Genomic DNA, 18,522 nt, shown 5'->3' on the forward strand with positions numbered 1-18,522 from the left:
CCACAGGGAGGGCTATACTTCCATCCACATTTTCGCTGCATTAAAAAGCAGCATGCTTTTATTTAGGACCAGATCTTTCTTCATTGAGGAAAGTGAAAAGTGTTTTCTCTCATGTACGCATGAGACATGTTCTATTATCTCCCAATATATTGTTTACTAAACAGACTGAAAAGTCATTGGAGGACAAATACAGTTGTTTATCACACTTTATTGGTTCCAGACCCAGCCGAGCTAAGTCATTTTCCACTAGGTAGCATTCAATATTAATATTTTCATAGTTGGAGCATAGAAAACCTGTTTGACTTTCTAAATATGTTTTATTTACCATTATGGGAGTTCTGTAGACACCATTACACTCCAGATATTGTTTGTTTAAAACCACATTGCGCAACACTAATTCGCAGACTATGGGATCACTGCAGAGACATAAAAGACGGCTGCAGCTCATAGCAAATAGTAAGCTACTGAGCTAACTAGTTAGCCTCCAATGTATTTATTCTAAACTTGAGAAAGTCTTGTCAAACGGACTGGGGAAGAAGGACAAAGTAAGAAGCCAAAAACGTACCACTTCCACACGGAATGGGAGGAGAACCTTTTTCACTCTATCATGCTGGACATGCCATGGCTGACTACCTGCAGGGTGATGCATGTCTCATCAATGTAACATTACTGACACCTAGTGACCAGAATACTACCTATGACTTATATTTTAATATATTTTTTTTATTAATAATAGGTGATAGTCAACTATGAAATGATCATTTATTAATACATTTTTGAAAAAGGCAATAGAGCAAGGGAGCAATGTTTGAACCGCAAAGCAAAGGTCGACTGTGCACCCAAGTAAAAGCGATTAACCGTGATTATTCGCACAAAACATGCAGCTAGTCAATGAAAGTTGTGGTTGCGCTCTTTCAGGAAAACACCACCCCCTAGTGTTTTGGTATAGAATTGCAAGTCACGAGCTCAGCCTTAATCTCATGAAATCTCATGAAACATCTCTCAACGGTGCACAAAGCTCCAACCTCAATTCTTTGACATATTTGAAGCTTTTTCTAAAAAGTAACACAATAATTACTTTCCCTGGTAACAAATTACATTTATGAAGGAGCAATTCCGTTACTAGTTTGTTTACTTTTATGGGAAACTAACTAGTAACTATAACTAATTACTTTAAATCATTAATCCAACACTGATAATTTCCCAGCACAAGTTTTTATTTATTTATGTTTTTATAGTAGAGCGTTCCCTCCTTTATCGCGGACTATAGGTTCTCAAAATAGCCAGCCTGCAATAAGTGAAATCCACAAAGTAGCAAACTTAATTTTTTTACAATTATATATTTTTTAGGGCTGTAAAACCCCTCATCATACACTTTATACACTTCTCAGACTTTTCTCACGTTTCTCTCTTGTTTAAACACTCTCATAAAAGTTCAAACCTTCCTTTTAATTTTAATGATCAACCTTAAATGATCAGCACAAGAAATTATTAAGTCACTCACGCGTATTTCACTCCTGTGACCGCGCCTTTTTGTCCTGGCGCCGTTCTGTTCATTTTCTATGCCGCTTATCCTCACTAGGGTCGTGGGAGTATGCTGGAGCCTAACCCAGCTGACTTCGGGCGAGAGGCGGGGTACACCCCGGACTGGTCGCCAGTCAATCGCAGGCTGCAGTACATTCGAAAAATACATATTGTACAGAAAATGTAAGGAAAGAGCAAAAAAAGGCGTAATGCAACTAAAAACATGCAGATTTTAACATATTATATGCAAAGTGTGGTCTGAAGGGTCGGTTCCTAATAAAGTGGCAGGTTTCAAGTCTGGTCATCAATTATGTCGCCATGGTTACACAGAATGTTGCCAAATACCATCAAGACATATCCAGCGATATAACATTTGTTGGGGTTCTTCGCACGGTATGGACTGAAGAAGGGGTTCCTAATCAAGTGGCCCGTTTTCAACTTTGCTAGTCAGTTACACTACCAGTCAAAAGTTTTAGAACATTCCAATTTCTCTGGAGGAAAAACCTAAATTTTTAAGTGTTAAGATGGTCTGTCTCTCTTTCATTGCTAATTCCCTTTTTTCTTGCCAGTTTTGTAGCAACAAATGACTTTCTCCAGTTCAAGGCTGTCCAACTGATGTTCACGAGAGTATAGTACCCCAGAGGGTACAGTACCCCAGTGTGTTCCCAACACTGCTTTTATGCAGACAGAGGAGGTAGTAAGTACTCCAGAACTTGGAACACCTGTAGGAATTAGTTGCACCACCTGCCAAGGATTGATCAACCTCCATTTCTGCAGAACAGCTTTAAATTTTGTACATCGCCATGGTTACACAAAATGTTACAAACTAGTAAATTCACACGTCCCCCCATCGCGTGATATAAAATGTGTTGGGGTTCTTGGCGCAGTATGGCCTGAAGATGGGGTTCCTAATCAAGTGGCCTGTTTTCAACTTTGTCAATTAGGTCACCATGGTTACACAAAATGTCGCATAGATGCATACTTCCGGTCAAGATCTTTCCAGCGATATAACATCTGGGATTGCGGCACAGTAAGATTTAATAATAATAAATATTAAGAACGAGTGATAATAATTTGCTTTGCAGGCCCATGATAAGCTGTGTCACTTATAACACAAAGCTCCTTTTATCTTTAAACGTATATAACATCTTAGCATACCTACATGGGTTAATTAGCTTGTTTACCAAATTTAAAAAACGATCAAAACATGCTTTGATTTTTATTATGCGGCCCTCGCTGGAAAACGTTTGGCTTATGGAATCCCCCCATGTGATTCATCCTTTTTTTCCTATAGAGGCCAGCGTTTGAGAGGCCTCTTAAAATTGAAAAAGCAGTGGAGCAAAACCTCCCCTTTGTCACCCACAACTACTGTGAACTCATGCGGGGCAAGCAGCCATCCAGGCTGCCAAGCGCCGCTGGAGCCAAGGAGGCCCAGCAGTCAGGCCTGCTGGCGGCTTTCACGCCACGTTTATCCACGGCGTGGCGATGGTCGAGGATTAAAGCAGGAAGTGGTAGTAACAAGCCGAAACGCAGAGAAACACATACTTTAGATGAGACCCACTGGTAACTCAATATACTCCAAATATCCTCACAATGGTGATTTACTCGCTGGAAATATTAGAATAATAGCAGTAAAGAATAATTAAATGGAAATGTAAATAAAATGGATGAATTTAACTGGTTTAAAGTAATCATTAATAAAAGAATTATCAATAAAACCAATCAATGTATCAAATGGAATAAATCAACATACTAAATTAGAAGTGGGAGGGTTGATCCACAGCTCAGTAGTAATGATACCGAGGGCAGCATCAGTATTGGATCGATACTAGTGTGATGAGATTGATATATTTCTAGTTCTCGTCTATGTTTATTTTCACATACTGTATATGTGTGATTTTTGTTGCGTTGTTATCGTTACCTTGGTGATATTATGTTTATTGTTAATAAAATTAGATCCATTTCAAGAGGCCCGCATTGACACAATTATAATTATAATACTTTGTATTTTTTTAAATGACTAATAAAAAAAATTATAGATAATAATAAAAATACAAATATGCTAACATTAATGCAATAAATTAAAAAATACATTTATGAATTATATACAGTATATATGTCACCTATACCAGAAAGCTGAGATGTGGGACGTCTTTTCTTGACATTTGTTGAATATCTTAGCATACCTTAACCCACATTGAAATGATGTTAGCGCGTTTAATGAATTCAAATGTGAACAATGTCACAGAATATCAAAGCAAAAAGTTGTGTGTTGAAGTGATGATTGTGTTGCACTAAATCTTCCACTGTGATGCACAAAGTGGAAGAGGAAGTGTCCCCTCACCTCCTCTCCCATCCCTCCTCCCGCTCTGGGAGCTTTTTGTAAGGCAGACAGGAAGCCGATGCTCCCAGCTGACCTCTGCTTTGTCTGTGGGCTCATCTCACATCTGGGCAGCAACACAATGTCGCATTCACACCGTCACAAAGCACAACGCTTATCTTCACAATGAATCCAAAGCTTCATGGATGGAAAGCATACAGTGTTACACATTTTTGGCTGCACTGATGATGAGTCACCTGAACTCATCATCAGTACACTGTGCACCCTGTTCTGGGTGTTAGATGCTCAAAACATCCCTGAAATAGAAAGTATTTAAAAGGATTTCTTGAGCTTGATATGCAAACACAACACCTCATACACAATATGTTGTTCAGTGATGCTGCAATATGTACAATAAACAAAATGATCCTTGTCCAATCACATTTATGGTTTTACATCACAGGTATAAAGTCACTCGCCATTTTCATTGTTTTATAAGGTCTGGACTTATAGGAAAACAATGCATAAACTACTATTATACAATTACTGTATAGAAAAGAATAATATAAAGAGAAAAAGTAACATTTTAACATAACAAAATAAAAATGTATGTATTATATATAATATAAATACAAATATATTAACATATATATATATTAAATTAAAAACATTAAAATTTGTAATTCAATATCATTCAAAATGTTGAATGATATTGAATTACAAATTTAAATAATAAAGTGAATAATTAACGTGAAAATAATTAAGAATTTAAACAATAAGAATACAAAGTAAGAATTATATGTAATAATATAAATACAGATATATAAAAAGTTTGGCATTCAATTAAAAATAAGAATATATATATTTTTATATATATTGTATATATTACATTTTTAAAAATGTAGTATTGCCTTTTATTGTTTATAATATTATACTAATAGTATAACTATATAACTATAGTAATGAATGAGTTAATTAAAATACATCACTAAAAGAAATTACATAACTAACACAATGATTTTATATTACAAATAGGACATACTAAATATATATTATTACTTACATAAAAATGTATACCAGTTAAAACATAAAATAAAAAATAAGACACATACGTATATATAGTACTGTATATTTTATTTTGAAAAATGATGTATTTATATTAACTCATATATAATGTTCTGATGCATGTTTAATTTGACCTTAACAATATGCTGCGGGCTGATTAAAAAAACAACCTGTGGGTCGCAGATGCCCACCGGGCCGCACTTTGGACACTCGGGTGATATTTGAGGTCAACTTTATTTGAAAGTGAGGAATATAAAAAACAAAACAAAACAGGTGTGTCCAAACTTTTCCGGTGAGGGCTACTTACATAAAAATGACAGCATGGGGGCCACTTTGAGACATTTGTACATCAAAGATACTAAAAGCAATCCAATGTAGGTCAGCATATGATCATCTAAGTAAATAAGTGTAATATCTAATAATATACAGTATCTTATTAATGATGAATATATTTTTGTTTTTACAATACACCAGGGGCCAATTAAAAACAATCTGCGGCCGTAAATTGGCCCCTGGGCCGCAATGTGGACACCCAGACGGCAAAAATGAGTGAACTGAGTGAACAAGAACCTACTGAGGGTCATTTGAGTTGAACAAAACTGTCATTTCAAAAGAACGCCAGTTGCATATGTTCCCCGCCTGCTGAAAAGCAGATGACGTAGTCGGTCGTGCACACCTGCTCGTTTGCAATCAGTCCTCTCAATGCAGTAAGGAATCTCATTTGAATTGACAGTCTTACACTCTTTTTATGAAAGTAAGAGCACTTTGACACATTCATACATCCAAATAAAAACGATGGCATCAAAGCCTTCGACAATTTAACAGTTTGACCGCAGTTCGTCAGTAATGACTCATTGTTGGATTTCTCAATGACAAATACATTAAAATAAGGTTTTGATCGGCGTTGCCGCTCACAATTAAGAAGTTCACGCAATGAAATATGCGCAAATAAAACAAAAGAAAAGCAACGAAGCAGGCATAGAGTAGCGCTGCCATAGCAAAAGGTGATTTTAAAATATCTACATGTATATTTGAAAGAATGCCAAAGTGATGCATTCACTGTAATTACCATTGGCTCATCATCAGGAATTTCTTTAACGTCTCTTTTTTTTTTACATGTCTGACAACATCTAAATAGATAGATGCTTTCATTTAATATACAGTATATAGATAATATAAATAAGCAATATCATATTATTATTATTATTATTATTATTTCAAATGAAATTTGTTACTTTTAATGCAATTTATTTAGATTTTTTGTATAAACTGTAGCTAAACATTTTAAAAATACAATAATTCCGTATTTAATGTACAGTAGTATTTATTTGAATTCATTATAATTAATAATGAAATAATTACATAAAATAATTAAATTAAAGGCAAAATGCATATATTATATAAATATTTTTAAATAATACAATATAAAATATATCTAAATAATATCAATACATATTTTCTTCTTTTTAATTTATTGATGAAAAATATTATAATATATATATATATATAATGTTTATTTTATTTTATTTTAGAAATTTTTTTATATAGAATTTAATATTTATTCTGTAGAAATGAATTAATTAAATGAATCTTTCTTTTGTATAATGTATATTACCTGTCCAGGCATTAGGGACAACATTTAGAAACGAAATAAATAAAAGAAACGGATCTTTTCCACCTTGCATGTTGCGTTTCAGTGACGTTTACAGGGTCCAAGTTTGTCGTCTTTTTCTTTTTTCAATTTTCTTTTACATATGTTCGACAACCCGTGCTGCAGTCATACTCATGGGAAAACCATGGGTGGAAAGAACCATGCTTTATATTTTTCTTAAATGTGAGAAACAAGAAAACTTGTGTAGTGGTCTTTGAAATGTTTAAATATCGTGTACTGGCATCAATCAACCGCTTCAAAATGCCAATATCTGGACACACGTTCGGAAAAAACATATTCTATACAGTATAATATACCCTTTCAATCTGATTTATAACTATCGTTATAAGTAAACACCTAAATTAGTCTATGTACTTTTTTAAAAACGTAGCTCTTTTGTTTGTTATTATAAAAGTATTAACATGATTGCAGTATTAACCATTTTTGGAGGGTTAACTTGAACGCAGCACACATACGTACGGGTCCCGCAGCCTCCAGGGAATTCCGGTAACGTCACGTGATATGTACTCTGCGCCCCCATTGGTCGAAGGCACGTGTCCGACAGCGGCATAGTAGGGGGACTCTCAGCCAATCAGAAATAAGAACGCAATGCCTAGTCAAAGTATTTGAGCGTAGTCGGAATCCGAACACTTTAGTGCGGCCAGCAGCGAAAATTGTGCGCAGGGACCCCGAGAAAAAAAACAACTAATTAACGAAATAATTATTTAAATTGGGGGGTGGAAACGCACACAGACGCTATGAAATGATTTTTATTTGTCAAAAAACGCCGCGTTTTTGGATTAAATACCATCCAAGTACTAAAAGTAAGCTTTTTCAGTGGAGTGCTCTGTTTCTTCTAGTAGCAGCAAAAACGTTTAATTCAATTGGATTTGACTGAAAAAAAGGTCTTCATCGTCATGGAGGCTCGCCGGCAGCCAGACGAAGCTAGCGAGGAGTCCAACCGGGCCATCCTGCCTCTCCTGCAGCCACCTGGCAATCAGCAGTCCCACCGGATCACGAACTTCTACATCGACGACATTTTAAGACCGGATTTCGGCCGGAAGAGAAAAGGTGTGCCTCGGGTCCGGGAGGTGGACGTCACAAGAAGAGACCAGCCCACACCTGACAACCCTGATTTACAAGAGAAGGATTTCTCTGGATCGTCCGACAAGAAGCATCCAAACGGCCGGAAAAGTGAGCTGACTGGCGGCGAAGTTGAGGAGAAAATCCGGGAAGAGGAGAGCAGCCCCCCGGCCAGCGCTGCACCTGACTCCGGCAAACAGATGCTCTGGCCAGCTTGGGTTTATTGTACCCGCTACTCGGACCGCCCGTCTTCAGGTTAGTTATTTTTACAAATATTTTTCATTAAACCTGAACGAATAAAAAAACGAACAAACTTTTTTTTACTAAAAAAATAAATAAACACAATTTCATCATTATTATTAGTATCAACTTTTTTGCTCTTATGTTATTTTGGCTGTTTTTTAAATAGGTTTTGCACCACTCCTCCACTAAAAATGTAGTAAATATGTCATCTTTATTGAAGTTTACTCTGAAAGTTAACCTTGTCTCAGCTCAACAAAGCATAATATTGTAATTAGTCTTCTTTTTCCATTTTTACTGTTGACTTTTTTGAACTTTTGTCGTTTTTTTGTATGTTAGGCCAATGAAAAAACAGCTGCAGGCCGTAGATGGCCCCCGGTCCGCACTTTGCAACCCACCATGTAGCTAAACAATAGTGTCAAGAAAAAGGCGCTAATATTGGATACAAACAAAATCGGATTTCACTTTAACTGCGTCATTTCAGTGAAAACTTTTTAGGTAACTTTTACAACTCCAAAAAAATCTTCATAACATTTTCTCTTGCCTTTAAAAAATGTATTGAGTGTTTGCCCCAACCCCCATCCAACTTAATAGACAGGTAACAATTGACAAAGCAATTATTGCACCTTCATAACTAATGTTAGCTCTATCCATCAATCAAAGGAGTCATTCATTATTTTTTACACTTACACGCTGCATAAATTATTTCAACAATGGCCTCATTTCGATGTGAAAATATTGTAAAAAAACCAAACAAACAAAACAACGCTGAATATAAAGTGGATAACGTGCGCTGGAAAACGTCGTAAAAGAAGATACATTTTAAAAAAGGAAAGATTTAAAGAATAACCCAAAAAATGAAGTCAAAGCAAGTTTAACGCCATTGTTCACGACTCTTCTTTGTTAATATTTCATTAGCATATTTTTGACAAAGGAGGCAGTCTAAAAACAGAAATGAATTCGACGTGAGTCCAAGAAAAACAAGTGCAAAAACCCACATATTCAACTCTTTTGCAGCAAATACATCACTACCACGTTACTTTGCTATTTTTTTTAGCTATTTTATGCATCTGAGGTGACACATTGAAGCTACTTTTAAAAATGGCGCCTTTTCAAAAATGAAAGAAACATTTATGAAAAATATTAATGTTTTTTTGCACTTTTCTTTTGTGGGAGGTGATGAGTAATATTTTACCATACAATAAACATGTACTTGTGCTCAAAAAAGTGTCATATTAGCACAAATCAGTATTTATTTACACAGGTGTTTGGTATTTTATATTTGTTTGGGAAGCTTTTATGGAGAATGCTTGTGGAGATGACCCTACAATAGGAATAATATGACTAGAATTGGTAATGTGTCGTTGAAAACGTGTGAATTGCTGCCAAACTAAAGGCGCGTTTGACGTTTTAAAGTGCATGCACGTGCTGATTGTTGGACTGTGTGATAGTCCTGCGCTTTACATGCAAATTTTATACACTCTACATGTATATATTGCTCGTTTTGAAAGCATCTCAGTGTAACACATGAGACTAAAAGAGGAGTTTTTCTTCCAAAATGTAGTGGTTGCTATGGTAACAGGGAGGCAAAGAGGCGCCTGGCTCCCCCTCCTCCATCCATTCCTGGCCCCACCCCCATCCCCAATGCAAGACATTCTCCTCTTTTATGGCGACGTGAAAAGTGTGTTTGGTCAATAATAACAATAATTATATATATATCTATATATATATATATAATTATTGTATATATATATATATATATATAATTATTGTATATATATATATATATATATATGTAAATATATATATATATAAGAATACAAAACAACACGGTTTTAAACAAGTTAGAAACGCAAGTGTTTCATATTAAGAACAAGACCTCCCACTATTACCGTATTACTAAAATAGACTAGATAGCACTTTATTGGACCTAATTAACGGTCTGGGTAGCAGTATGGAGGACAGCGCTGATTTAAGCACAGAGTTTTAAAAGTAGAAAATAGGATGATTAAGTATTAAAAGCAGCCATGGAAATACAATAAACTATATTTAAATGCAGAGAAAACTCGGAATAGTTCTAATTCTCTCACACACAAAAAAATCATACAATTCTAAAAGTTTTGAGAAATGTTTTTTTTTTGGACAGGGGTGTTCAAAGTGGCTATATTGTGTAAGTTAAATGTATTAGATATGACCCTAATTTGCTTTGTAGACTGTAACACAAAAATGTGTTACAGTGTTACACTAAATTTATGAACGTTGCCCCCCATCCTTTTAGTTTTATGCTGGTGGCCCTCGGTGGGGAAAAAAAAATCTGGACACACTGAGTGCTTTCTTTCGAATTTATGAAACGAAAGGGAAAAAAAATACTTTTAATGCGGAAGCTGTTTTCTTGGGACTAATGCCTCTTTGTCGACCCCCAAGGGCCCAGGTCCCGTAAGCCCAAAACAACTCGGACTCCGACGAAAGACGACAAGCGGCCCCGGACAGCCTTCACAGCGGAGCAACTCCACAGACTCCGAACCGAGTTCCAGAGTAACCGTTACCTGACCGAACAGCGCAGGAAGAACCTGGCCCGGGACCTCGGCCTCAACGAATCTCAGATCAAAATCTGGTTCCAGAACAAAAGGGCAAAAATCAAGAAGGCAACCGTGGATAAAAACTCGCTGGCGGCGCAACTGATGGCGCAAGGACTCTACAACCACGCAACCAAGGACGCCAAGTCCGACAGCGACTAGAAGACCACATGCAATTAAAAAACTACAATGCCAGACACAATACTTCAACTACAGGCTATTTTTACATGACGTGTGTGCGTGTGTGTGTGTGTGTGTGTGTGTGTGTGTGTGGAGGCGACATATCCTCAGGGCTGACAGGTGATGCGTTCAAATGCCGGGGCAGAGAATGGGAATTTCAGGACATTCCACAAATAAAACATGCTTGGATCCGTTGGTCGCCATCTTAATCAATGACATTTAGACGAATTTAGCCTGAAAAATGCTAACACGCGCTGTGCTTGTTTGTTTGCTAAAGTGCTAACAGCGTCAGGGAGATGGAACACGAAACACATAACAACATCGTGTTATAAATAATTGGTAACGTAGCCTGATTCACGCCAGTCATTAAGAAAACTATGCTGAAGTCCAAAGAATTGAGTTTTGCTGCATTTTGGTGTCTTTTTTGGTCTTTAGTTCATCGATGTAGTCTTTGTCTGCTAGAATATAAGGACTGTTTACCTTCAGGTAAAGTGTTTATCTGTCAACTGAGCCTACTACAGCCTTCTACGGGTGCCTAAATGTACACCAGGGGTGTCCAAAGTGCAGCCCGAGGGCCATTTTTGTCCCCAAACAAAACGACTTTGTTTTTAATGAGATATATTATTAGATTTTACACTCATTGTTCATATAGTTGAACATAAATTGACCTCTACTGGGTTACATCTAGCCTCTTTCATGCACAAAACGTATGAAAGTGGCCCCCGTCCTTTCATTTTTATGACTTGGTGTAAAATGTTTGGACATCCCTGCTGTACAGAAGTGCAACGACCCTCAAAAGGGGAATGTAAACACACCTTAAAAAAAGTTTTCCAATTCTTAATTCCATTTTTCTATTTTAACAGTCTGCTGAAAAGTGTTGAATAATATATGTTCATTGAATAAGCCTAATGTTGGGGGGGGAGCAATTTGAAGTTGAATTAGTTTTTTGGGGGGTGTCCAAAATGCAGCCCGGTGCTCATTCTTACAGAAACCCCCCCAAAAAAGTGCAAAAAGTTGAAATGTTGATGCAAATGAGGCAAAAAAAAAAATTATTGAAATAAATATAACTTCTTTTGAGCCTTTTTAGAGTATTAAAAATATCCAAACAGCCTCTTTCTTAAACATTTTTTTTGGACACTTCTGCTTTAAAGGAAAACATCAGCAATAAAATAAAATTTAAAAAAGCTTGGCTTTCATCCTTTTAAACATCCCATCAGCTCTGATGCACTGCAGGGAATATTGTTTCATAACTTTATGGACCTATATGACCATATATAGGTTATATTCACATACAAATGTTTTATTTGTTGGATCAAAATACAATATATTGGTATTTATAATAAATATATAGCCATACGGACCACCTTTCCGTGAGTTATTTTTGTGTTGTGGATGCAAGCTCTCAAAGGCCTTTTGTTGGGTCCACGTCATGACGACCCAAGCCAAATGCTGGTCTTGCTGTGACTGTTTGATTTCTCTTTTTGCTGATCTTGTTAAGTACAAACAGTTGCCTTAAAATGGTGTAAATATGCGCTGGAATATGTGCTTTTCTATTTGGCTAATGGGACTTCTTTAAAAAAAAATAATAAAAATAGTCACTGAATTCAGTCATTTGATTGTCTTTATTTATGCTCCATATGTAACTTTTTATGATGGTGTGAGAGTAAATAAACAAAACACAACTTGATGGTGTGGACTTTATTTTAAATTAAAAAAAAATTAAATAACAAAATATTTAAAAAAATCTTCACATAGCAGTAAGAAACTCTAGTACACAGTAATCCCTCGTTTATGGTGGGTTATGGTAGACCTGACCATGATAAGTGAATTTCCGCCAAGTAGGATTCCTTATTTATGAATCAAATATTTTCACAGTTGGAGCATATAAAATCTGTGTCCGACCTTCTAAATACTGTTTTTAACATTGTTGGAGCCCTCAAGACATAAAATAACACCCCACTTTACACTACTATTACCAAATATAGTAGACATAACAAAAAAATAAGATAAATAAGACACAAGTAAGACAAACTATAGACTCACACATGTTAGCATTGGGAGAGTTCCCTGTTGTTCTTTTTTTAGTTCCTGTTTTGTACAGTACTTCCTGTGGTGGCTATTGTCTCATCAATGCAACATTACTGATAACTAGTGACCAGTGTAGAATACTACGTGCCATCACAATGTCTTTGAATGCGTCTTCTGAATGCCTTATATATACTGTATTTTAGTTCATTTAGCCATTTTTGTTAAAAAAAATGCTTAATTTAGGTAAAAAATATGTAACATTTGCTTAAATATGCATATTTGTTTCACTATTAATAGGCCACAAAACAGCATGATTTATGAACTAATATATATTTGATTAGATACAGTGATAGAGTGAAGCCATGAAATTCAATGTACAGAGTGGCGGGGGACAGCTGTTAACCCAATAATGTAACAGAGTTCATATTAAAAAATAAAAGGCACAACATGATATGAATGTAATATATACTTGTACAAAAAAGTTTAAATTAGAGCATTAGAGACAGTCAGACAGAAAACTTTGTATTTTTCCGGCATGCTAATGCTAGAAATATAGCATGCTAATATAGCATGTTGATATAGCATCGTCATTATCATAAAATGTAACATGATTTGAGAGAAATTCATGTCAAGTAAGAGAAAAAAAAAATCCTGTATTTATATTTACTTGCCTGCTTAAAATGAAAGCAAAAATACAAACGCACACACACAAAAACCTTCAATCTCCTTTTACCTGAATGTGGTAGACAAGCAAAGCGTTTCAAAGTAAAGTTATGTGTGACTCCTCAGCCACAGCTTTGACTGGTGAATGAAAAGCGGCTGCGGGACTTGATCTGCATTTTCTTTTCTTATTGGCTTGTATGAGGAAGTCACGCCCAGCGCTCTCTGACTTGATCAGTGACTTGGAAAGCGGGGGGAAGGTGCTCAACATGGACCCTCAAGTGACCTGAAAGCAACAGGAAATCACTTATAGTAAAAAAAAACACCAGATAATATAAAGTGCGGTAGATACCTGCACATTTGCGACCAAGCAAATTTTTCAATTTTTGGTCAAAATTATTTTTTTAATTTGTATTTATTTTTTAAAATGTTTTTTTTTTTTAATTACTAAAAAAACATGCACTATTTTAAAAATCTCAAAGCCCAAATGTTTAATGCTTCACCAATCATGTTTTTTCATCAAGTGTTGAAATTTCACACTTTTCTCAGCAGTCCTTGAATGCACCATAGTTGCTGCCCACCATGACTCGCGTTCCATGTGTTCATGGATCATCTTATGTTATCATTCACTTGTGGTGAGCAGCTAGACATTTTATACTTTAGGTGTGTTTAATAAGTGTGTGAGGCATATTGAAGACAGAAAGGGAGGGTTCTGGAGCAAAATTGATTGCAAATGATGATCCGAAGTTGGAGGACAACGTCAACGGCAAGTTGGCAAAAAGGTTTTTATAGGGGAGGGAGTGTAAACCCTATAAATACTATTTGTATAAAAAAATAAGAGTAATATATTTGATTACAGCGCTGGGCTCTAGAAGGAATGAAGGAAAGTACACAGAGTATATATAGCAGGTGCTACACCCCTCTAGAAAGTGAAAGTTAAGCTTGTGTGAGTGACAACAATGCATCTATTATGTGTATGCCTCTTCTCTCATTATTTTTCCATCAGTCAGTGTTGCGCAACTCTAATTGTGCAATGTGAGTGTGTATATTGTGAAGGCCTCTATGAGAAACTATTAGACCAGGTGTATCCAAAGTGCAACCGAGGGGCCATTTGCAGCCCGCGGATGTTTTTTTATTGGCCCACGGCACATTCTAAAACTACAATTCAACAAGAAAACTAAAAAATATCTATATATATATAAATCTATATCTATATATCTATATCTATATATATATATATATATCTATATATATATATATATATGTATATGTATATATATATATATATATAAAATATAAAAAAATGCAGTTGTAATTTGATGAGAATAACGTGATATTATGAGGAAAAATTAAGTCATTTCAGTAGCATAAAGTTGAAATATTAAAGAAAAAAAATAATTTTTTAAAAGTCATAATATTATGAAAAACAAACAAAACAAAATAAAGTTGTATTTTTTGGTCAAATTAGGTTGGGAACAAAGTTGTAATATGAAAAAAGGCAAAATATTTTGGGAATAATTGTTAGAAGAAGAAAAAAATGTATGAAGATTATTGAAGAAGAAATGGTAATGGTAAATGGTTTTTCACTTGTACAGCACTTTTCCACCTCCAAGGCACTCAAAGCGCTTTGACACTGTTAGCACATTTACCTACTGATGACGCAGTATCCGGAACATCCGGGGTTCAGTATCTTGCCCAAGGACACTTCTACACAATCACAGGAGGACGGAAGACTGTTTTCCACATGGCAAAGTGGAGGGGGCGCCATCATGATCTGGGGTGCTTTTTCCTTTAATGAAACAATGGAGCTTCAGGTTGTGCAGGGGCGTCAAATGGCAGCTGGCTATGTGTAGATTTTGCAGGGGGCATCCCTTATGACTGAAGGCCCTCGTTTGTGTGGTAATGACTGGCTTTTTCAGTGGGACAACGCTGCAGTTCACAAAGCCCGCCTGACAAAGGACTTCTTCCAGAGGAATAAGCTCACTCTTTTGGACCATCCTGCATGTTCCGCTGATCTAAATCCATTTGAGGACATTTGGGAATGGGAATGGTAATGGTAATGGTTTAATTTTATTTGAACATGCATGCAAGTTACAATGTAATACATCACATAATTCAATTCACAGTTCCACATGTCCAAAAGGAGTAGGAAGAAGCAAAGCTTATTTAATCCTACCCCCCATCCGTTTCACATCTTGTGCAGTACATGTTGTTCACTTCCTGTATTACATATGTGATTTTTTAATACACAGAATAATGATTAGGTAATGTAACAATATAATGATGTAACTATTAAGATTTTTTTCACTATAAATATACAGTAATAATCCGTATAATGTATGACATTTTTGGGTAGCAGGTTATTATTAACTTTATGCATTATTTTAGCGGTTTGAAAATATTATAATACATAATATTTATAATACCAGAGAACAGAGTGTGGAGTGATTTTTGATCAAGATCAAATTTGGCTTTATTCAATATTGAAGTATTTCTCGCCACCTAAACACCAACACTGAACTAACAGTGGTGTTATCACATGGATGTATTGTGAATTGTATCGTATTGTGAGGTACCCTGAGATTCCCAGCCCTACTCCCAATACTTGATGCGGCCCAGCCTCACCCAGACTCTACCTCCACTGGCCCCCAGTGAAATTGAGTTTGAGACCCCTGTTCTAGGTCTTTCCTGAAAGCGCTGACGCTATCCTCAGTGCGCAGTCTTTGAAAGGTCTTTTTGGCCTCCGTCTGTCTTTTATTATAATGTTTGTTGTAAATTGTAAACACTGGAAGATGTTCGCTGATGTTGTTGATATTATCAAAGTCACTAATAAATATATGATGGATAAGGGTGACACAGTGGTCTGTTATTCTGCTTGGTCTGGTCAAATTCAGAAGATTAATATTAAAGTCTCCACATACGAAAGTCGTCTTTTGACCAATGTCTGCAAAGGTCTAATCCTGAAACATTCCAATGCTTGACTTTGGAGTTCTATATAAGCAACTTAGTAACACATTTTTGCTTTTTTCTTTACAGATTTCAAACGTCTTACAAATGAATGGCAAAGTAAGTTCACAAAAAATGGACATCAGTTCCAGACAGTGGATGAAACAGTGAAAAATGTTCATTCTTGCATTTTTTCAACTGGTCTTACAATTTTGATCAGGAGTGCACATAACTTCTTAGCATCATATCAAAGTGGTTCTTGTGTCCTTGCATTTTTCAGCATGTGGCCCTTGCTGGGAAACATTTAGACACCCTTGGATTCAACTGACAATGCAGTAAGCTATTCGACTGAAGCTATATGTGTACTAATAACATCTAACAACAGGTTGATGTTAAATACAGTAACAATAACATTTGACATAAAAGAAAAGAATGTAAAACAATAGGCCTAAAACCATGTGCACTTGACAGAACCATGAATTTGGGTAGACATAATGTGTTTGAGTGTTTTTTGAGGAAAACTGCACTTTTTTTGGAATTTTGCTCATCATCCTTATGTGAGACATGAACACGTCTTTCTCTTTTCTTTCTGGGCGTTCTAAAGACATGTAAACAGATAAAAAGAGGCAGCTACGAATGCACATAATGGGACGCACCTATTCCGCCAATAAATCCTTCTGAAAAAAACTGCCAACAAGGCTCAATTTACATCATGTTAAGCTACAGTGATATTGATATTATTATTGTTATTAACACTGTTACGCCGAAGAACTACGTTACCGGCGTAGTGACACCTCGCCACACCACACTGGTTTGCTACTAGCCAGCTATCGACTAGCTTCACCACACGCTTCCAGCGCATCAGGGCCTCGCTCACAATGCCTCAGGCCACTATCTATTTGACTTGGGACATTTAAGTGACAGGTCCGGTTCTGGAGTAAAGTAAAATGGCTTTTTTTTAACCTCTGCTTAAGTACAAGGCAAAGGGCAGACAAACAGGGAAAAGAAAATAAGCAAAGTACCGACGTCCTGTGTCACTGACGGACAAAAGATGAGCCATCCCTTCCCCCTACTGAGTCATTTAGCTCTCTAAAATGCTACCTAGTCAAACTTGGAATATGGAATGAAGGAGACGGGGGCTTTGTGGCGGAAATATAATTACGGGCCTGAAAGCGGAGGAGGTGGAGAATGGGGGGATGACATCAGAGCAATTTCACAGCCAGGCGTTGGATGAGCAGGCCAAGCCTGGCCTGGCTGCGCTACACTGATCAAAGCCTGCTAGCCGCCCCAAAAGCCAAAAGAGGGGACACTTAACTATGCTAATCTCCAGGACAAATATATTTTAATCTTGTTAGAATACAAGTTAATGCCACAGCTCAGTCACCAAACTTTATACTGCAAGGATACAAACACCACACTGTCTCATAAGCTACTTTCTTGTGCTGGCTGGAAGAAGATCCCAAAACCCCAAAGAACCCAGTCAGCAACACTTTGGGGGAAAAAACATTTTGGAGTGGTTGTCATGCGACAGGCATGTGACTCACCAAGGACATGGCTTCCCCAAAAAGGCAGTGTGTCAGGTAAGCTAAAGTAGATTTTTTTGTCATGAAAGCTCATTTTATAGCCATTTAACAATTGTAAAGCTTTAATAGACTGCCAGATATGATTATTCTGTCAGATATTATATTATTCTTCTTACTAGATTCCTTCAATCAATTCATCAAAAACAAGCTAGGAAAATATCCTGATCAGGCTTTGAGACGTATTTGTCACAAATCACCTTAATTTAGACAAAAACATATTTTACTTACTTTTTGAAGACAACATACTGTATATCACTTTGAAACTTCCAGAGGCTGAGATGTCTTCTTTAAGGAGACTTTGGCGACCCCAAAGTCCACCGCTGAGAAAGGCTTCTAATCTCGTCCAATAAATCGAATTATCTTTGGGGTTATTAGCTTAGCCGTCTGACTGCCACATACAGGTACATAAGGCTGTGACCGCGAGCCTCCAAAACTCACCATACTCCGTCAAGTGTTGTTCTTCAAATGTCATATTAAAAGCTTTTTAACGTGCTACCACCACCACGTATTTTTCATGGCATGTGTTAGCATTTAGGTTCCACATGGCAGACATGGTTGATATTGTTTTAAAGGAAGTGGGAGGATAACACTGCTAAAATGTTAGTTAGGTCAAGACACGACACTGCCCAAAAGGCTCGCTGTGGACTGCAATAGTGCTAGCCACAG

At 36.4% G+C, this 18,522-nt stretch overlaps 1 protein-coding gene across 1 annotated transcript; it reads left to right on the forward strand.

The window, feature by feature from the left end:
- Positions 1 to 7,229: 7,229 nt before the first annotated feature.
- LOC129177822 (homeobox protein engrailed-2b-like) lies at positions 7,230 to 12,421 on the forward strand. The gene is made up of 2 exons (XM_054769328.1): positions 7,230 to 7,898; positions 10,308 to 12,421. The coding sequence occupies exons 1-2, from the start codon at positions 7,478 to 7,480 to the stop codon at positions 10,619 to 10,621; spliced, it is 735 nt and encodes a 244-aa protein (XP_054625303.1). The 5' UTR covers positions 7,230 to 7,477; the 3' UTR covers positions 10,622 to 12,421.
- The last annotated feature ends 6,101 nt before the right edge of the window (positions 12,422 to 18,522 follow it).

This window comes from Dunckerocampus dactyliophorus, chromosome 2, assembly GCF_027744805.1.
Source record: "Dunckerocampus dactyliophorus isolate RoL2022-P2 chromosome 2, RoL_Ddac_1.1, whole genome shotgun sequence".
NCBI classification, from domain to species: domain Eukaryota; kingdom Metazoa; phylum Chordata; class Actinopteri; order Syngnathiformes; family Syngnathidae; genus Dunckerocampus; species Dunckerocampus dactyliophorus.